Consider the following 22,317-nt stretch of genomic DNA (forward strand, 5'->3'; position numbering starts at 1 on the left):
ACTGCTGGCCTGACCCACACAGCAAAGTCTGTAGCAGGAACCTTGTTTCTTGTTTGCTCTCAACATATTTCTCCTCAGTGAGGGGTATCAACAAATCCCAGTAGAAAACACTGGACTCTTGTGTGTGTATAATGAACTTCTCTCAATTTACTTAACCTTATACACTTATTATATTGAAACACAATGATATCAAATACTTCTGTTTTAATTGTTACACAGAACTGGGTTGATTATATGGACTCCTTCATGAGTTTAAAGAGACAGAGAGCAGAACACAGCATGCATGCTGACAGTTTATAGAGACATATGGGAGAACACAGCACAGAGACAGTCCCTTAGACGGCATCCTACTGATATCTCCTGCCTCTTTACTACATTGAGTGTTTAGTTTAGATTAACTTTTCAGCAAAACATAAAAAAAAAATAAAATGAACACAACATTTGCCAATCACGACAAAATAATAGTCATAAGATTCTACATGCAACAAGCCCTTCCTAAGAATCCACAAGAAAAACAGAACACAAGCACAAAGCAAAATAAACACAGTAGTAAATAAAAAGCATGATTTAATTCTGTTACATCCTTTGAGAAAAGGCTTAAGAATGGAAACCAGTCTCACCACCAGCTCACCAATATCCCACCACTTCCCAAATGTTCGAAATCTTAAGATCCTCCCTCACTATCTAGATGAAACCGAATTTCTCTTGCCTGCTTTACAATCAAATGCACATAAGAGAAAGAAACAGAAACAAAACCCTCACTTCTAGAGACACCTGTTTTATACTAAATAAAGGGCAATGATTTCCACCTGGACAACTGTGCCATACACCACAGCGAGGGACCTGAGGCTGCAGAAGAGGGTGGCACACTCAGCTGCAAGGAAGCCCAAGGTGCTGAGCGGGGCACTGTGGTAGGAGCTGAAACAGTCAGATTTCTTTTATTTTCGAATCAAAAGTGAACTGTCAGTATCTGAGTTTGAATGATAACAAACATTAAGGACTTCAACAGATAAAAAAAGGAATAAAAATTAGTTTTCTTTGTGAGCTTTATTAGTTTCCATGTGATAAATCTTTTAAAATGAATTTAGAAAATTTCTCTAATTTTCCCCCTCAAATTAGATTTAAGAGGTAATTAGAACTATTTTATTTTAAATAATTAAAAACATTACTAATCCACCCAAATCTGCTTATGTTACGAAATCATAGTTATTCTTAAAGGTGTAAGAGAAATGAAAATGCGGCAAGGAATAAGATGTCTCCCTTACAGGGAGTAAGACATCTCCCTTACACAAACACCACCTTTCACAGAGTGAAGCTGTGAAGTACTGGCAGGGTTACAGTTCAGCCAAGCACTCTCAGAGAATGTTTACCAAAACAAAACTGACTACAATTCTATATATAAATTTTACTTCTTTAAAGTCTTCTTCATAAGTAATACACAGGCCATTCATAAACAATGGTGGTTTTTCTGGGACACAACCATGACAGTCTGCTACGGATACATACGACCTGTGGAAAGCACTTTAGAAACAGAAGCTATGCACTAACACAATATTGTTAACATGAAAATTAAAATTCCATTTTGAGTATCACAACAAGCTGAGGCAGGAAGGACTTTCAAAATGTTTAGGCCAGCCTGGACTACATAAGCTACAATATGGGGTGGATTATGTCTCGACAAAACAAAAAAAAATTCTATGGTCATTCAAAAATCAAATATTCTACATAAACATAGAAAGTACTAGGTTGACTACTCGTGTCAGAGGTGGCTGCACCATTTAATTACCAGCCTGCTGTGATATCAAAGGGGAAAATGCTATTTCAAAATAGACTCCTCTGAAACTGCATTTATTTAAAGACTTTGAAAAGTCCTTTACTGAAGAATAAAGAATTAGTGCAAACTGTGGTATATCAAAAGCAAAAACCTTAACTAGGTACAAATGTTGTAACCCAAAACTAATTTTTGAAAATTCTAAGAAATTTACATTCTAAAAGAAGCTGTAAAGATTTCATGTTCATCCAACATACATGTATTGCCTTACAACTGAAAGTACTATAAACATACTTATTTAGCATAATGTTTTGTTTTAGACCAGTAAATAAAAACATTCTCTGGTTGAACGTTAAGTCTCATGGAAAAGCAGCAAGCACCGTGGAAACAAAGCAGCTCTCATAAACAACATGGAAGAAGTTGTCAAATCTATATTCATTTTGCTGCCTTAATTTGAGGTTTCATTAAGATCTTAATGGAAAAAACATGCACCCTGGTAATGTAACATATTTAAAAGGAGGACCTTTCAGTCTAGTGTAAGTGACTAAAAACGAGTTTCTCGTGAGCTAACGATGGCATCAAACAAACCACAAAGCAGTCCTCTGAAGGACAGGCAGTGATTTAAAAGTCGACCGTATTTCATAGATCCCTTCTTTAATCTGGCTCTTTTAATCTTGTTTCAACCTCAAATCATTTCTGGTTGACAAGTGCTTTTGCTTAAATGTGAGGAAGACATAAGCTGTTGGGGAATGGACTTTTCTTATTTAACATACATTTGTTACTCCATCTTTAGTTGCATGTCGAAACTTCAATCTTTATTAACATGCTAAAACTCTTTGCTTTGTACTCACAGTGAGGAATTTATCCTCAAATGGAATTTAATTCCACATTTACTACAAAAGGACATTTAATAATATTTTGGACGTGGCATTTAAAATGCCCTGCTCACTCTAAGCCAACAAAATCCATGTATCTTACTAGTTTTGAGAAGAAACCTGCTTTATAAAAAGCAAGCTCAACTTTCAGAGGATTTGTCTCTGCATACTCTGAATTTGTTAAGAACAGTTGTGTTGACATTCTTCTAGTTATGATGCTGAACTATAAAGGTGACTATTTGACGGAGATTCATTTTCTGTTAACTAGCTCTATGTGACAATAAAAGCTGCCATTCCCAGATCACAGGAGACTGAATGTGTTCTGTGAAACAACAGTCAACCTTAAAAAACTGGTTGGTTGCGGAAACAGAATCTTACTACACGCCTCAAGCTGGATTGAACTTGCTGTCCTCCTGCCTCAGCTTCCTCCTGGGTGCTGCAATCACATGTGCTTGGAACACATGCCCAGATAAACACTGCTCAAAATATAACATGGCACAGTGAAGAGGGCCAGACAAAAGTTAACATACCTTACATTTCTAAAAACTTCCTTTTGGCTCATAAGTTCTTAAAAAAATAAAGATAGGTGGGCATGCTGGCATACGCCTCTGATCACAGCACTCAGGAAGCTGAGGCAGGAGGACTGTGGTTTATACAAGAGTTTTAGCTAGGCAGGACTATGTAAAGAGACCCTGTCTGGAGGGAAAGCACATGACCTACTCTTAAGAAGCATCTTTTCAGACAGAGTATCCACCCCAAGCACTGGAAGAGTCAGTCCTCAGAGCAGTTATTATTTATTGAGAGGCTACTATGAACACTGTCATTATGGACAGCAATGCATTTATACATTACATTTCATTACATATATAAGGAAAACAGGAAGCAGAAAGTTCTAGGTATCTGAGATCACAGTGCTTGTAAACATATAAGCTGATATGTAAGGGAAAAGCAGCTCTATTCTAGAACACAGAATAATTACTAAAGCATTTGATATGAGAAGCTCAACCCATTCTAACTGGTATCTTTAAATGAAATGATGAAATACATTCTGTCTTTTCTATGGTTATCATGCCTTTCACTGACAAATCTGCCTAATATGGTTCAACAGAATGTCACGGAAAAGTCTTTATCAAAATACGCATTCCTTTACCTTGAAGCTTATTAAATAACTAATCTATCCAAACAGAGCTCAAGAGTCCTTTGTGACCAAATAAAATACAATTCGACTTTGCCCTCAATATATTTGCATTCAAAAACAAATGCCATACTCTATTAGCAACCAGTGTATGTAAGGAACTTCCTATTAAAGGCTCTCGACCTGGGGCTAGACATGCCCAACTACTCACCAGCATGGTGAGAGAATTCTGCCTTCTTTAAAAGAAAAACAAAACAAATCTGATTTTTGTTTTGACTAAAGTAAGACCAAGGAAACTGCTTTTTAAAGGTTTAACTATCACCATTCATGTCTATTTGCCCAGTAGCTTGGTGCATCTATCTGTGATCAGGCCATGCAACTGAAAACACACTATAAAACAGTTCATTTTTGAGAGTACAGCAAATGAATTAGGCATGCGGGACGGAACGGGAACTCACCATGGAGCTTTTATGGAAAAACACCCCGCTCCAAAGAGATAAGGCCTTGGTGGAAAAGGGGGGAAAATGCACAAAAAATTAGAGGAAAACTCATTCAACATTAGTAAATACATGTATATAGAACTGTTATAGAGTACGATAAAAATAACGCAAATTATCATTTGCAATTCTGCCACATATGCTGTGATAGAACCAATGAATATATGAGGTATAGAAACAAGGCCCTTAGTCTTCATACAAATGTAGATTTGGTTTTTTTTCTATTTCTCCCCCTTTTCTGGAGCACCCCTGCAGCACTTCTAACTGAAAATAAGGTTAATGGTTGGAGCCCTTAGACACAAAGTAGGCATTAAATGTAGTAATCAGATGGAGAAGGACGCGTACACACAGAGTACCCAGTGTCAGGTGAAGACAAGCGCACTGTGACTGACAACGTGCTTCCAGCCGCTGCCTCTCAGTCACAGTTCTCAAGCTGCTCACCAGCAGTGAGCTGAGCTGCATGCTGTTCTGTGGGTCACTAGCAAGAACGATGGAGTCACTTCTAATTCTTGTCACGTTCCAGAAAATTACAAGAGAATAGCCTCCTCCACCTGCCTGCAGGTGGCTAGAGCAGACAGCATGTTTGGCAACAAAAAGTCAGAATTCAATGATACATGTATTTCTGCTTAAAATTCCCAGTTACTTAAGACATGCTATGCACAAATAGGACTTGGTGATTTAATTATATTCATAAAAATTTTTACTATGGTATTTGATATTTGAAAGACAAGAAATTGAAGGGGAACACATATTTGTAAGCCATGGTTATTTCCTTTTTCAAAATTGGAGACTGGAACATTAAGAAGAAACATAATCCTGCTAATTAATATTAATTTCTAAACAAACAGTACATTTCGGAACAAATTAAAGGTTGAGCAAAATGTTCTCATAACAGTGAGCACTTCTGGGATTCAAAATGCAACAGATACTAAGATAGACTGAGAGACATGGGCAGTTACTGGAGGGAAAGAGAGACAGGAGAGTGAACCATGACAATCAGAGAAAGGTAGGGGAGAGGGGAGAGGGAGAGACAGAGGGAGGGACAGAGGGAGGGACAGCGGGAAGGGAGGGGCTAACCTAAAGAGCACTCTGGCAAAATTTAAAGGCTTAGTTACAGACACCTGGTGCCTTTAATCCCAGCACTCAAAAGGCAGAGGCAGGGGAACTCCTGAGGCCTCATCTTCAGAGTTACATAGAAAAACAAAACAAAACAAAAGGTTTAGTTACTGTTGACCACACCAGGAAGATCAACAGTGTGGCCTTCCATCGTTTTCCTCAGTGACCCACTGAACATTATCATTTAGCTGCATAAAAACATCACTGGAAGACCAAATGAATGAATATAGTTTGGAAGACAATTTACTATTTTCTCGGTGTTTCGGGAACATAATGTTGGGGTTTTTCTACAGTGCAGGGTAAACGTAATTTTTACCATCACAGCTAAGGATCGGGATTCTAAGTTGCTGAACTTGCAAACCGTTACTGAGCCAGTGACTGTAGCTCCACCGTCTGCTCCACTATATGCTACTGATGGAAGAATTCTGGTCCCACCCTAATTCCAAGATTTACTCACAAGAGTTCACTCTGTTGCGAAAAGAAGTTGAACTGTCTCAGGTCTGCAAAGCATAGGAACACCATGCATCACTGAGCGAATAACAAGAGGGAAAAGCCATTTCTAAATGCCAGAAATACTTCAGAAATGAAGTGAATTTTGTTGGCAGACAGTACTCACCTTTCATTTCAATTATTATAAGAACACCCAAAATATTCTTATACTCTGAATGATTCTGGTAGAAATGCTGGCACCTAAAACAGCTTCATGCTGCCCTTGTGTGCAACTGCAGGGCCTCTGGACAGCCCTCCAACTGGGCTCAAACTTCAACATACTGCTGACCTGAATACTGCCAGGCACACTGAATACTTGAATATTCACAGATACATTGCAAAGTAAAGAACTTGAAACTTTGTTTTGAAATTGTCTACGCATTCCTCTATACCTCAAGACTTCTCCAAGTGTCAAAAATAAAAGCAAAAAACCCCAACAAGAACAAACAAAAATGGAATATAAACTATTTGTTCCCAACATTTAAAGTTTCCTGATTTATAAAACAGAAACATGCTTCATCCCAAAAAGTAACAAGTAAACTTCAAAACAAAGAAACCAACCAACCCCCTTGATTTCTTCCCGGGAAGTTATACCATGTTCCCAGTGTCTCCCATCATACACTCGCCCAGCATGCACAGTGGCAGCGAGTGAGCAGGCCCTCGGTCAGCAACGTCGCAGTCCTCTCCAGACAACCCGGCCATGACTCACACGTGGCCCAACGGCTTTAGTTGAAAGATGCCCTGGCCAACAGTTCCACAGAAAGGATGAGGCTGAGCTGGGGACAGGGTGAGAACCTAGTCTGACATGTGGACCTGGCATGTGGGGACAGGGTGAGACCCTTGTCTGGTATGTAGACCTGGCATGCATCCGACTCACATTTGCCAACTCCTTGCCCAGTCTGGCAAACTGGACCTCTGCCACACATATGAAAGATCTCCCGACCCTACAAACACAGAGATTCACATCACTGCTGACTGAGGGTAGTGTCAGCTGTTCTTTTGAAATGCTGCTGCTTAATCTTTCTTCAGGAGCAAAAGAATGAAAATATGAAGTCACAAAGTCCAGGCCCATAGTCCAGCTGTCCTCCCCTGCGGTCCTCCTCACACACCCGCCTCTGAAAGCCTACAGCTGTGGTTTCCACTGGAGTGCAGGAAGGTAGGAGAACACAGAGTGCACGAGTGGGAGTGTTGGGTGGAACAAAGACAGGCTCTTGTCAGCAGGGGGCTCAGAGTACTTGCAGTCACTATCAGTTCTTTTCACCACAGAAAGCAGGCACCAAGTCACAACTACTCAATGAACAAAAAAACCCAGCAGTGGTTATTAGAGAATTATAATCCTGTAGAGACTAATATAAATTACCTATTAATTCTCAAGAGAATTCTCAGAGAATCTCACGAAATGGTAATGAACAGTAATTTAAAGAGAGGCTGGAGGGGTCGCTCAGTGGTTAGAGCATTACTGTTCACAGCACTCACAGTGGTTCACAGCTGCCTGTAACTCCAGTTCCAAGGGATCTCATTTGAACATACTCAAACCTCTATAACCTGGTTCCAGTGGTAAAAGGTAACTATGAAGATTTGATCAATAATCAACAGGCTCTAGCTGAGTCCTTGAGAGAGTGGTTTTCTATATTTCCTAGGCTGGTTTCAAGTTTGTAATCCTTCTGCCTCAGCTTCCTGAGTCTTGGAACTACACAGTGTACAACCAGCCTACTCAAGCTTGTTTGTCCCTCTCCAGAGCTAAAGCAGCAACTGGAATTTACAAGATGAATCTATACACACACATCATGCTATTCTTTGGCTGATCAAGTTCTGTGATGAACTGAAAAAGCAGGGATCACCACATAGAGATGAAGGGTGAACAGAAGGGAAAAGGCTATAAAAACATATTGTGTAACACTTCAGTGAGATGATATTTAAAGTGTCTAGTGCTTCTGTGAATCTTCTCTTAAGCAAATGATGTGGCCAAATATTTCCTCTCCCAATCCTGAAAATTAGCCCCAATTTTTAATTTGTTCATTAATCAAATTTTAACTGCTCCCTAGCAGACAGGTCTATAGCATTGGTGGTTTCCAATCTGCAGATCTATAGGACAAACTGGAGCTGAAACAGACAGCTGACTAATTTGAGACATATTTGGCATGCCAATTTAAATTACAGATTCAAGACGTAAAAGATTTTCATTAGAAAAACAAAGATAATGTTGAAGTTCTTCCATATGCAACAGAAGAGAGACTAGCATAGCATAAATAATGTCAACCTTCTGTCGACTGCTACGCCTGCTGACTTTCAATACAGTATATAGTAGACATCTTTCAAATAAGAAATCCCCAGATTTACAGCAAAATGCAATAAACTATCGTATGGTTTAAGTACTCTACTTATTTGGTGCAAAACCTAGAAACTGAACCTATAGTAAATACATTACACATGTAGACAAAGCACACACACACAAATGAACACACACTCTATTATTTTATATCTGGAACCAAACACACAGAGCTTAATTAAACAAAGGAATGGCTACAGAAGACAAAGACAAAAGGTGGAAAATTTCCATGAGCTACAGTATACAGGGGACTTTGGTCAATTCCTCCATTTTTACTTATCTGAACTTGGCCTGTAAGGTTCCAGGCTCAGATGCAACGGTTAAGGTGAACTGAGTTGCAATGTATTAAAGTAAGGAATGGACTTTTTCATTTACTATATGAAAATGTCATTTACTGTGACAACAAGATTTAATGATAAATCTGTCTTACAAATATCAGCTTGAGATGTCCAAATAAATGCAATTAAGTGCTTCAATGTCTTTGAGAAGCACATACCTGTTTACATGTGTGGCTCAGAAGGGCTCAACAGTGAGTCAGGTTTACATGAGGCAGTGAGATCAAGAGCCTACACACACACACACTGGACTTCTCGTCATATGAGAACACTTAACTGAAGACACGGATAGTAAGTACAAGCACAACATGAGAAGCCAGAGCTACAGAATACTCATTCTGTTTTACAAGGACAGGGCCCAAGGTGTCCAGATACTCACAGAGCAATGAGTACATGTGAAGGTGGGGGGAGCAGAGACTAGATGGCTATGAAAGAATAAGTTATATTTCTGGTCACTTCCAACAGGATCCAACAAGCTAAGAGCAAGGAATAACTTCATTATCAATCTTAATAGTCTTTGTTCCCATGAAACTGCTCAACCTCATTCTAGCATTTTCTGTTCTCCTCTTGTGGTCACAAAATTTCAATATATCATCTTAGACATAAAGAAAATAAGATATGACAAAGTGTTAATTATTACTCAGCATTTAGATTTTTCTCTCATTTGATACGACTGAAAAAAAATGACTGTGAGATGCTGCTCATATGTTCTACCACAAAACCTCATCTCCAACAGACAGTCCCTAATCATCCCACTTCATGGAGACCCATTCTTCTCTCCCTCCCTCCCATGCTCCCTCTCTCATCCTTCTTTACTTCCTTGTGGTTCACAGAACTGAACACCAGAGCCTCACACATGCAAGGAAAACGAAATTCCACTAAACTAAACCTTTTCTTCTTTATTTATGTTTATTATAAAAACATGATGATGTGATAAGGGGTTTTCCAGTACTCCTGAATTAAACTGACAGAAAATGGACTCTGTTTACATGAATGATCTCTGAAGCCAAATAATTCCTAGCGCTTCCTTTGCCTTCATCCAAGCCCAGCATCAGAGCTAAGCAACAGCTGTTGCCATCAGAGGCTGTCCTTCCTCCAAGAGATGCTTCGAGGTATTCAACAGGAAGGTGTAAATACAGCTGTCTTCTGCCATTTGTAGTTATACTGGCCTCATGTGTGCAGAGGAGTGAGACAGATGGTCCCCAGCTCTGCACAGGCTTTCAGGGACATAGATTTGCAAAAATAAAAGGGCAGATGTTAAGTGTGGTAAAGACCTATTTTGTACCCTCAAGAGTTAAGCTGAGGTTTGTATGTCAAATTTGGATGTCTGAACTCTTGTGTCTTAGGCAATCTTCATAATTCTGCAACAAAATTCTAACACTGTGGCTATCTTATGCCTTTACACAGAATACCAACACAAGACAAATGGCAACTGTTCCAGGAAACAACTAGATAACATTACCAGGTGTATCTGAAAGTCAGCAACAGTCTGCAATAGTGAGCTCTGTGTGCTCTTTCTAATCCTCCATGGGAACGGCTCCATCTCAGTCACACTCTAAAGGCACTAGGAAAGGCACAGTGACTCAACATTTTAGGAATGAAAAGATCTGGGAATGAAAAACTCTGCTTGCTTATTACATTGGTTACCTTCATGAGAAAAATCACATTTCCCAGTAAATAAAACAAAATGGGATAGAAATGATTCAGGGTAAATAGCCAGCTGCCTGCCATGTTGAGGGTTAGTCACAGTTTGGGAAATTGAGTTTCAATAGAATAAATAAGTGCTGAACACGCTGGCTGTATAAAATCTAAGGGATGAAACTGTATCTGGCATTAACTTCAAAACAGACTGCAACAAACTAAGCGACTGTATTCTCAAGTTTTCTATTCACTGGTAGAGCTGGGACTGAACTAAGGCCTCACACATGCTAGGCAAGACATCCAGGCTTTTCTTGTATCTGATCTTGGCTAGCTTTGAACCTGAAATCCTCCTGCTGGGATTAAGATTACAAATCTGCACCACCAAGCCCAGACAGAAAATATATTCTTATGATCAAACATTAATCTTGACAGGGAAAAATACACATTTTAATGAACTCTTCTTATTATAAGACAAAAATTAAAAATCACATTCAGAAAACTATGTACAAATATGTGGCTGGCATGCAGTAAAACAATAAAAAAATGACAACAGCACTTTCTGAGTGTATTCAACAAACACTTCAGACAGTGGCATAGAAAGTAGCTATGATGGAAGCTGGAGGGGTGGCTTGGCCTTTATGAGAACATGCGGCCACGAGTTCGGTTCCTAGGACCCAAGTCAAACCCTGTAACTCCAGCTCAGGGGATCTGATTCCACTAGCAGCCATGCACACCCAACAATCATGTGCACCCCCCCCACACACACACACAGATACACATGGTATTTTTTTTACAAAGTAGTGTGATGATGGTGGCCATTTGTAATATCAGAACTCAGTACTGAGGTGGCAATATCCCAAACTCAAGATCAGTCTCAATTAACAAGACACTGTGAAAAATAAAATATGGATGGATGGATGGATGGATGGATGGATAGATGGATATGAAGGAAGGAAGGAAGGAAGGAAGGAAGGAAGGAAGGAAGGAAGGAAGGAAGGAAGGAAAAAAACATAAAAACAAGTGTCTTCTATGAACTAACTTGCAATCTGCAAATGGTCATATATAAACTACAATCACGGTGTCTATCAGTCACTATGCTAGCTGTCAGTATCAAGAAATTAAGGGCAACCTATGCTAACCCAGAACTCTACTACAGAAGTAAAGAACTTATTGCAGACAGCAATTGTTTGTAATTATTAAAAATAATGAATAAGAATTCCCCTGAAAGCACAACCTACAGCAGTAAACTGCACCCCATACCCTGTGCTTTATTTCCTGCCCCATAACTCTCCCTCCTTTCCAGATAAGACAATCACCCCTCCAAGCCTTTGCCCACCAACTCCCCTGAAAGCACCCCCAGCAGTGGTGCACTGCATCCCATACCCAGGCAGGAACTGGAAACAACCGAGATGTCCTTCAACCAAAGAAAGGACAAAGACGATGCTGTACAATTACACAATATCACTCAGCTATTAAAAGCAATGACATCATGAAATTTGCAAGCAAATAGATGGAACTAGAAAAGATGATCCTGAGTGAGGTGACCTAGATCCAGAAAGACAAACATGGTATATACTAAATGGATATTAGCTATAAAGCACAAGACTAACAAGGAGAGCCTGAGGGAGGACACTTGGATCTTACTGAGAAGCAAAATTAGAATATGCATCAGGAATGGATGGAGCAAGGGGCCTGAGTAGGGGAAGAGACGGGGAGAACAGGAGGGACCATGTAGGGGCAGGCAGGAAGGAGAGAAAACTGAGAAAGAAAACTGGAACCCTTGGGGGCTGAATCTCTGGGACAAGCTAGAAACCTAGAACAATGGAAACTGCCAGGACTCAAGCTGATGGCCCACTGAGGTGACCCTAGTTAAGAGGATATAGAACTCAAAATAGCCTTCTCCTGTAACCAAACAAGATTTCCAATACAGGAATTGGGATACCAACACAACCACAAACCTTTGATCCTGACAACGAGATCTTCAGGGGTAGAAGATGGAGCAGAACTTGAGGGTCAGCCAATGACTAGCCCAGCTCAGGACCCATGCCATGAGAGGGAGCCCATCCCTGACATTATGAATGATATTCTGCTATACTTGGACACAGGAGCCTAACATAACTGTCATCAGAGAGGCTTCACCCAGCAACTGATGGAAACAGATGCAGAGAGCCACAGCCAAACATTAGGCAGAGCTTAGGATTTCCTGTGGAAGAGAGGAGTTGGGGGAAAGAGCCAGAGACATTAAGAACACTATAAGAAAATCTACATAATCAACTAACCTGGGCCCATAGGGGCCCCACAGAAACTGAACATCCAACCACAGTGCATGCATAGGACGGGCCTAGGCCCTCTGCACATATGTAGTAGTTGTACAGTTTGGTCTTCATGTAGGTCCTCTAACAGCAGGAACAAGCTATCTCTTACTCTGTTGCCTGCCTTTGGATCCTTTTCCCCTAGCTGGGCTGCAGTGGGAAAAGATGGACCTAGTCCTATTGCAACTTGACATGCCAGGACAGGCTGATATACCTGGGAAGCCTCCCCTTTTCTGAGGAGAAAGGAAGAGGGGGAATGAATGAAGAGGAGGAAAAGAATGTCTTAGGTTTCTGTTACCATGAAGAAACACCATGACCATGGCAACTCTTATAAAGGACAAAATTTAACCGGGGCTTGGTTATAGGTTCAGAGATTCTGTCCATTATCATCAAGGCAAGAGCATGGCAGTGTCCAGGCAAGCATGGCACTGGAGAAGCTGAGAGTTCTACATCTTCATCTGAAGGCTTCTAGGAGAAGACTGAATCTTCTGCACTGGGTGGAGCTTCAGAGCTCAAAGTCACAATGACATTCTTCTTCTAACAAAGCCACACCCACTCCAACAAGGCCACACCTCTCAATAGTGTCACTCTCTGGAACAAGCATATTCAAATCACCACACGGGGGAAGCTGTGATTGAGGTGTAAAGTAAATAAATAAACTAATTATTTAATAAAAATAATGAATACAATTCTTCTTTTGATGATTTCAGTGATTTTAGAATATTTCCTCCAGGTTTAGGATAGAAGACAAAGAAGGAAGGAGGGGTCATTAACTTGAAATTTATTCTGAAACAATTAGAAAAGCATCATGTTTTAATGCATAAACAATGTCAATAATAAATTTAGCATTTTTAACATTGGGAGATTTGGGAATATAAGAATTTTTGTTATCAGACTTTGCTTATATTGCTGAAATAGAAACTATGTCAAAAATATTAGAACCAAAGGTTCATTTTGAGACAACTTAAAATTATTTGGCAACAACACTTGAAGACAGCACATACTGAAATAAATTTGAAATTTCTTTTAAAATTCATCAATTTAAAAGAAAACCGATGAAGTTCTGAGAATGCTGGAAAATTCAAGCATCATACACTTGTGGAAGTCTGAATGAGAACATTGCCCAGACCCACACTTTCCCCAGTCCGGGAACGATTTTAGAAGAATTGGGAAGTGTGTCCTTTTGGAGTGGGTGTGTCTCTGGAGGTGTTCAAGCCCAAGCAAGCTTACTGTGTCTCTCTCCTTGCAGATTAGGATGTAAGACTCTCAGCTACTTCTACAGTACCATCATGCCAGCCTGTCTGTCACCACCCATCCTGCCTGGAGTTACCAGGAACAAATTCTCTAAAACTGTAAAGCAGCCCCAATTAAATGTTTTCTTTAATGAGAGTTGCCTTGGCCCTGGCTGTCACTTCACAGGAACAGAACAGTGACTGTGGCATGCACTAATGTTGGTTTCAAGGCACATAAAGTCACTCAAATCCCCAGTGCATTCATCAGTGAGTGTTAATCATATGTAAGAGGGAGCACAGGGCTGTAAGAGGGAGCACTGAGTGGCAGAATGCTTTGCATGCCTGCATGAAGTGTACAGTCTGACACTGCAGGGGTAGTAATAAAAACAATCATGAGACACGTAGCATGTATGGACTACAAATCTGAACATTTTTGATTATTTTATTGTTCTGTTTTGTTTTCAGGCAGGGTCTCTCTACATAACCCTGGCTGTCTAGGAATTCACAGGGATCTTCTGCCTTAGACTTGCAGTGCTGAGGTTACAGGTGTGCACTATCACACCCAGCCCTTTAATTTTTTATTTCTTTTTATAGGGATGGGTGTTTTGCCTGAATGTATGTTTGTGTACCACATGAGTGCAGTGCCCACGGAGGCCAGAAGAAGTTGCTGGGTACTCCGACTGGAGTTACAAATGGCTTGGAGGATCTGGGAATGCAGATGCTGAGTGATGATGCTCTGGAAAAGCAGTCAGTGCTCTTAACCACTGAGCCATCTCTCCAGCCACACAAGTTTTTAAAAGGAAAGGAAGTGTAGAATCTTCTAACATCTACACCTGTCACTGTGCTGGCAGAGAGGGTGGGAGAGCACAAGAGTCTCATTAGGGAACCTTCAAATACAGAGAAGAGAAAATGTATATTCAAACACTATGCATAAATATGTGTAATTAAATGCTAACATCTGTCCTTGTGTCTAACATATCTACACCAATCTCAAAGCTGTTTTAAAAGCCTATGGGAGAAGAGAGCTAGGTCATAGTGGATACAGTATGTCCTGTGCTAATAACAACAAGAAATAAGTCTCCAGAAACAAACATCAGAAAATGCTTGTGTGTCCCCAGGAAGCTCCTGGGGCATCTTCTCAGATAGTCCCCTCACTCTAAATGTACAGTCAAATTAGAGGAACATTTTAAAATATGTTTTCATTGAGATCCAGGAAATATATAATTCTACCTAGAATTATATAGTGCTGGAGTCAATAACATTAAATAACATTAAATTAAGGCAAACTTCAGTGTGCCAAACAATACACTTTAAAATTGTTGTTCAAGGCTAAGAACCATTTTTACTTGATACTACACCCAGGGAAGACACTGGTTCAAAGTTTAGGGGAGGAGGAGTCAACTAGCGGTGAGTCAAGGACACACACCTTTCAAACTTTGTGACCATACTGGTCAACATCTCTCAATTTAACAAAGAAGAAAGTTAACATACCACTTAAAATTACATTTCTACTGAACACAAAGAGTTAAATTACATGATATACAGATCTAAGAATGGTGCAATAAGCTGTGATTTGGAAAGTAGGTTTTCAGGATGTTTTCCCTTTTATTCCCCTTAAAACATTATAAACTCAGCCTGCTTCTGTCTACAGACCTGCCTTACTCATAAACACCATGTCAACTAGGTTGAGGGGCTATGTGACAGTGCAATCTGGTACCTGGGGACCACAATAGTTTTTCTAAGAAAAGTGATTTCTATAAACACTTTTATATTAGCGTTGTGTCAACACAGTGGCCAGATAATTTAGTCTGTTTTTTTCATGAGGGAGAACCTAAGGACTATTTGAGGCAAAGACAGGGCTTTCTCTACATTATTTTAATACAGAATTTGAATATACATGTTTTCCCACTTCTAACACAATACTGGGATTATACATTGAGGAAAATAATATGGCTATAGAAATGACTACAGAAATACAAATTCAATAGTCCAAAATAGTCAGTATTACCATGCTACTGAATATCTAATAATATCATATGTCAATGAACACTGCAATTAATTTACAGGCTCAAATCCACACATTCCAAACAGGAAGAGAAACAGCTAAAACAAACACTGGAAAAAATACAAGAATGCTATGGAGGATATTTAAGAGTGTCAGGGAACAATCTTGTTCTGGTTTTCAACTATAGTACATATAGTTGTGTGGACTAGTACATTCTCCAGACTCTAGCAATAGATGGGGAGTGTAAATATGTGTGTGGGGTGGTAATACACCACACAAAGTGAGTAGGTGACTCTCATAAACTTCAGTTGTCATCTAGAAAACTTTCCTTAATATTTGAATCTATCAAAATGCATGGTGTTGTAGGCATTGTGTTGGCAAAGGCCAAGAAAATCAACTGTACGATCAGAAAATGCCATGCCACAAAACATAAAGTGTGGCTGTGTGAAGGAGTCTGGATTTCATTAGCCAATACTGTTTTTCACAACTTGTCAATGCTTTGCTTCTTACTATGGATCTGTGTACACAGCTGTGAGTGAGCATGCTTGTGTGAGTATGCTTGTGTGTGTGAGCATGCTTGTGTGAGTGAGCATGCTTGTGTGTGTGAGCATGCTTGTGTGAGTGAGCATGCTTGTGTGTGTGAGCATGCTTGTGTGTGTGAGCATGCTTGTGTGTGTGAGCATGCTTGTGTGAGTGAGCATGCTTGTGTGAGTGAGCATGCTTGTGTGTGTGAGTGAACATGCTTGTGTGAGTGAGCATGCTTGTGTGCATTCTGAACTCTGTACTAACTCACTGCCATTGAGTGTCATGTGGGCTGGAAATGAAGGACAGGTCACAGAATAAGAAACACACAATGAAAAAAAGCACATCCAATTTCTATCCATCCCACCCTTTACAGTGGCTGTGGAAACAGCATCAAGCTTGAGGCCTTACCCTGTTCGTTTCGTGATGGTCCCCAATGTCATTGGCTGTTTGATTTGTGCAAGAGGCGTCACTACCATCAAGCTGGGGAGCGGAGAAAGTCGGGGGTTTCCAGGATTGTTGTTGGTAAAGTTATTGTAAGAGTCTTGGCTGTTCAGTTTCCCTACAAAAAGAAACAGAAACCAGAGCATCACTGATGGAAGCATCCCTCCCTCTGAAAAGGTTTTCATTTAAGAAAGAAATCAAGGGCTGGTGGGATGGCTAAGAGAGGAAAGGCATTTGCTCCAGAGCCCCGATGACCTGAGTGGTCTCCAGAGCCCACAGGGTAAAAGAAATCAACTTCCTACAAATTGTTGTCTAGTAGCTACAGAAATGCAAATGAATGTATGAACAAATGAACAAATAAACAAGCAATAAACAAGCCAGACAAAATTTAAAAGAAATTAATACAAGTATTCTAAAACTTCATATAGACTAGAAGAAGCCAACATTACAGGTCACAGAAGTAACCATAGCAACTAGTATTAGAGCTTGCAGATGGATTTTTGCTTCTCACTCTGTTGTGTACATGTGCACACAGGCACATGCATGCATGTGTACACATAAAGGTCCACGTCGGGCATCTTCCTGAGTCGTCTTTCACTTTACTTTCTAAGACAGGGTCTTGGACTGAAGCCAACGTGCTGACTCAGGTAGGCTGGAGAGTGAGCTCTCTGGTATGCTTCACCCTCAACACTGAGAATATCTATCTGTGCTGGTGGACATGGCTTTTTACATGAGTGCTGCAGATCAAACCTCAGGTTTGCACACGTATACATCAGCAATTAGCAAGATTTCATAGCCCCCAGAATTCTTGTTTCTAAAGACAGTCTTCTTTTTTGCTCATCCTTGGACAGGCCACTGTTCTGACAAAAACTATTTCACCTTACTATGAGAACTGTAAAAGAAGCTGGTTTGTCTTTTGAAAGGTACTAAGAAGTATGGATAGTTCTCCCTAATTTGTATAACATCTACAGATTCAATGAAAAATGGTGTCAGGAAGAGAATTCCAGAAAGTTCCATGCCCTAAAACTTGAATATATACAATGCAATGAGCACTACCTGAAGACATGTCAATGGAATTGTATGTAGCCATAGCCTGTGGTAGGCTCCCACAATTTTAGAGTTTCTCTCTACTGTTGTTACGCATGACCTTTTTTGTGCAGTTAGACCAAGAGGCCTATGACTATATCAATGATCAAACTACCTCTGTAGCCCTGAAAGACATGCAGACATGGGTAACAAAGTGCTGCTTCCCTCAGACTCAGGTCCACTCCCTGGAATTAATTAGCTAAGCCATGCTAGGGCTGATAAGAAAGGCAGGCACAAAAATCTCTGACTCCCCATACTAGCAAATTCCAATTTCATAAAAGTAGTAGAAGCAATTCACACCTTAGCTGTGATACAAAAGGCAGCAGTTACAACTATGTTACACATACATAAGAGAGAGCCTTAAAGAAAAGAAGAATGAATATTTGTAATACAATAAAGAAGAAAACTTAACAGTTGAGTCACTCTAAATGACTTATATTCTTAAGGTCAATAGAGACAATAGTTGACAATTCATTATCAGACGACTGTGATTGTACTGAAACGAGGATCCAACATTAATATGTCACAAGGTAATAAAATTCAGAATCTGTGTATGTCATATACGTTTGTCAGCTATTAAGCACAGATCTGATGAGTGTCCCAGTCTAAGATATCTTAGAGGGGGCTCGAGTTATCCCTCTAATCACAAATCTTACAGCACTCAAAATGCAGATAAGTACATGTGACAACAATTACTTGGAAATGGGTTCACAGACCACATGGGAAGTAACCTGGGTAGATAAGAGTGGGAGAGCAGGGCAGTTCGGGGCCTAAAGGACAACATAAAGGAAAGAAGTGTGCAGGGATGCCATGATGGGAGTGTCTAAATACTACTGAGGAGGTATACCATGACACTATGGGAGGGGGGGGTGTTAAATTTACTTCCCTTTCAGAATCCCCTCCCTTCCTCCCTCCCTCCCTTCCTTCCTTCCTCCTTCCCTTCTTCCCACCCTTTCCTTCACTCCTCCCTTTCTTCCAACACTATGCACCCTAGGCTGGCCTCTAGCTCAAGGTCCTCCTGTTTCAGCCTCCCTAGCACTGCAGTTACAAATGTGTCCTATGTTGCCAGGCCTAGGAAGAACAGTACACACTAACAAAAATTCTACAGCAAGCAAACAGTACAGATGGTGAGCTCACTGAACACTACTGATTAGACATCTTAAAGCTTTGGAATATACCTTAGTGGTAAAGCGCTTGCCTGGCATGGAATGCTAGAACAGGAAATAAAACAAAGACAAGTAAACAATGAGTAAAAGAGAAACAATGTGATTCCCTGGGATGTTCCCAATGTGATGCTTTAGCTGGCCACCATGCAGCAGCTTCACTGTCTCCCTAGGAGACAGAACAGCACAGAAGGTTCTAGAGTCTCCTCAGCCTGCTGCTGCATCCTCAAGCATTACTTGTCCGGAGTGTCCTTCTGCTGTACTGTGTGTTTAAGTTGCAGCCTCCATCGGCAACACAGTAGGCAGGGGTGCATAAAGTTGTGTAGACTTTACATTTGTGTTTATGTTAATGGGGGAGGAAGAGTGGTAGTGTCTGTCTTACTCAGTACTAGATTTGGCAAGTTTATAAACATATCTCCTTAATAGCATAGCTTAAATGTGTTCTACAAAAGCTCAATAATCCTCTTTTATATTTACCAAGTAGACTATCTGAACTAGAAATCAGTATATTAATCAGAAATCCTATTTATAATAGCTGTTAAAAAAATATCTAAAGGCTGGGACTGGAGTTCAACTGGCAGAGAATCGCCTCAGTTATCGCAGCTGAGGCTGCTCACGTCACCACATAAGCCAGACTAGGCACACACAACTGGGATCACAGCACTGGGAAAGAGACAGGAAGACCAGGAAGCTTAAAGCTGTTCTTAACTATATATTAAGTTTAAAGTTAATCTGGGCTACATAACACTATCAGAAACCATAGAAATGAAGATAGAAAGGAAGAGAAAATGGGGACAGGGAAGGAGGGGGGAAGGGATAAGAGAAGAAAGGGGAATGAAAGAAAAATATAAAAGAATAAATTTAGCTAGAGAGAAGAAAGACCTCTTAGGTGGTAGAGTGTTTGCCTAGGATACAACATGCTAGGTAATTTGAAAAGGAAACAAGAAAATTAGAAAAGACAGCTATCTATTCTTGTGGTTTAAAACATTCATTATCATTAAAACACCCTGCTTCCCAAAGCAAATCTGATACAATGCCTATTAAATACCTATGACGTCCTTCTCAGAGCAAGGAATGAGAATTCCAATACTAAGGATTCTCAGAAAACAATGAATACCCAACAGCTTCTTAAGCAAAACCAACCTAGTAGAAAGCAATACAAAGTAAGGATGCAAAGATAAGAAAGCTCATCTGGATATTAACTTGACCACAAGGAGGCTCACAACCATCTATAACTCTAGATTCAAATGACTTAACACCTTCTACCAGCCTCCATGGGCACCAGGCATACACATGGTACACAAACAAATATGCAGGAAAAACATTCATAAAAATACACATAAAATAATAAATAAAAAGTAAAGCTCTACTTGGCACCTGTAAACATCCATAACTTCTATATTTTCATGGACTTGGTAGGTAGCTCTGTGCAGAAAGTATGAAGACCTTAGTTCAATCCGCCAAAACGATGAAAAAAAAAATGGTGAGGATAATGGCAGGGGCTTATAACCTCAGCACAGGGGAAGCAGAGGCAGGAAGATTGCTGAAGCACAGTGGTCATTCTGATAAGGTTCTAGGCCAGTGAGAGATACTCAAAGAAGGTATATTGTGCTCCTAGAGACAGACTGATGGCCACATACACCACCCACCACCATATGTACATAGAAATACAAATGAATAAAATTCCAACTAAGAAAGAAGACTACAAATGTTACCACATGAACCAACCATGAGGCAAGTTAGTGACTGGTAGGCTTCCACAGCAAGGTCCTACTGCACAGGTAGAGAACCCAATTGTTAGGAAAAAGAAACCCCACATAGGAAACGCCCCTGTAACCTGTGTAGACATGAGATTAAATGACTGCGACTGCAGAAGGTACTAACAAGGAAGACGATGTATCTCTTGGCATTCTTGCTTCTTTAACTCCACAGTCAGAGGCTGACTGGGATCAGTCCTGATCAGCAAGTCCATGGTGATGGAGTGGGGGGAGGGAAGGAGAAGAAAATGAACAGATGATGGGAAAAACATGTTACAACTGACATCTGAGAAACTGCTCAGAGACAAACAGAAGGAGTTATTGTTATTGTTTTAAAGGACAACTTAAAAAGGGAGATGTAGCACATAAATTTTGCACATACAGGAGTTTCCTTGTCAAACAGAAACTGAAGGATAAAAAGAAAGAATCATGAATGATGGTATCAGGTTAGTAAACGAGGGACAGCACAGACAAGTTTCAGTAGCAGACATGCAATCAACAGTTCAATAAACATTTGCCAAATGAATTAAATCTATTTTCCAGAGGAGGAAGGGGAGATTTCTCTCCCTCCCTCTCCCCCCCCCCACACCAATAGGGGAAAATACACTTTTGGAAAAGATCTCAAAATACTTCAGAAAAGGCCAAACATGGTAGCGCTGGCAAAAATCTCAGCAGTTGAAAGGCCCAGGCAGGGGTTCAAAACCAACATAGGCTATAGAATGAGTGCTGTCTCAATTAAAAGGAGAGGAGATAAAGGGGCAGATGAGAGAGTCCATGGATTTGGGCCCTGCTCAGACTTACGCTGATCTGGGAAGGAGCCGACTCTATACTTAAGGAAGACTTGTGCACACTTGTCTGTAGTAAACCGAGGCTAGCTCTCTGTGCCACAAGTGTCACATTGAGAGTGAACACAGGGGTGTTCTAAGTGCAGTATCTATAGACTTAGAGTCCATCTACTCTACCCTTTCTTCCTGCAAACTCCAGGAAATAGTTTAGGAAAATGGGAAAACTGAGGCATTCAAGAAGATGGCCGCTGCACAAGTGCTCACATCAGCAAGGCTCCTTCCTCTCTGTCCCCGTCTCTCACCATCACAGAACAGACACTGCCTACCAGCAGCTTTAGTGAAAGCCTTAAGATCTACAAAACACTTGGCACACGATCATACTTCCCATTCCAGCTGACACGAGCCCTGCAAGTGAGAAACACTGTGAGAGAGAATGGATCTTCTCAGGATTCCTGCACAACCAGACAGAGGAAGTCCCACAAGTCTCATGAGAAAGTGAGCGCCTTTAAAGCTCCCACCCCAGCTTTTCGGGCTTAGTCTATAGAGATAAACTTGCATATAAGCCTTCAGGCTTTTGGATCTTTATCCAAATCCACCAGAGCTTTGATCCCTTAGAGGGAAACCAGTCTCCATGATAGATGGGCATCTCATTGGGGGAGGGAGGAAAAGACCAAATTCCAATAAGATGGTTTCGTGACAAATTAAAGCAGAAATTCTATGGCAAAACAGAAAATCCTTTAAAAATCTGAATTGTAAAAACAAAAGAATCTCATCCTGCTGCAGCTTTGGCTCTTCAGGCTGATCTGTTTCCAGTTGTGTATAC

At 40.4% G+C, this 22,317-nt stretch overlaps 1 protein-coding gene across 13 annotated transcripts in view; it reads right to left on the reverse strand.

Moving 5' to 3' along the window:
* The window catches only part of Bcas3 (BCAS3 microtubule associated cell migration factor), a 460,608-nt gene that overhangs the window by 267,525 nt on the left and 170,766 nt on the right, over positions 1-22,317 (reverse strand). For 8 of the 13 annotated variants that reach the window (XM_034505328.2, XM_076936103.1, XM_076936107.1 and 5 more), the window contains 2 exons: positions 16,671-16,821; positions 4,240-4,284 (listed from right to left, as the gene is read on the reverse strand). In XM_034505328.2, the coding sequence (XP_034361219.1) occupies positions 4,240-4,284; positions 16,671-16,821 (196 nt within the window). The remainder of the gene's footprint in view (positions 1-4,239; positions 4,285-16,670; positions 16,822-22,317) is intronic. The other 5 variants (XM_034505325.2, XM_076936109.1, XM_034505329.2 and 2 more) reach the window with 1 other exon arrangement.

This window comes from Arvicanthis niloticus, chromosome 6, assembly GCF_011762505.2.
Source record: "Arvicanthis niloticus isolate mArvNil1 chromosome 6, mArvNil1.pat.X, whole genome shotgun sequence".
Lineage (NCBI taxonomy): Eukaryota > Metazoa > Chordata > Mammalia > Rodentia > Muridae > Arvicanthis > Arvicanthis niloticus.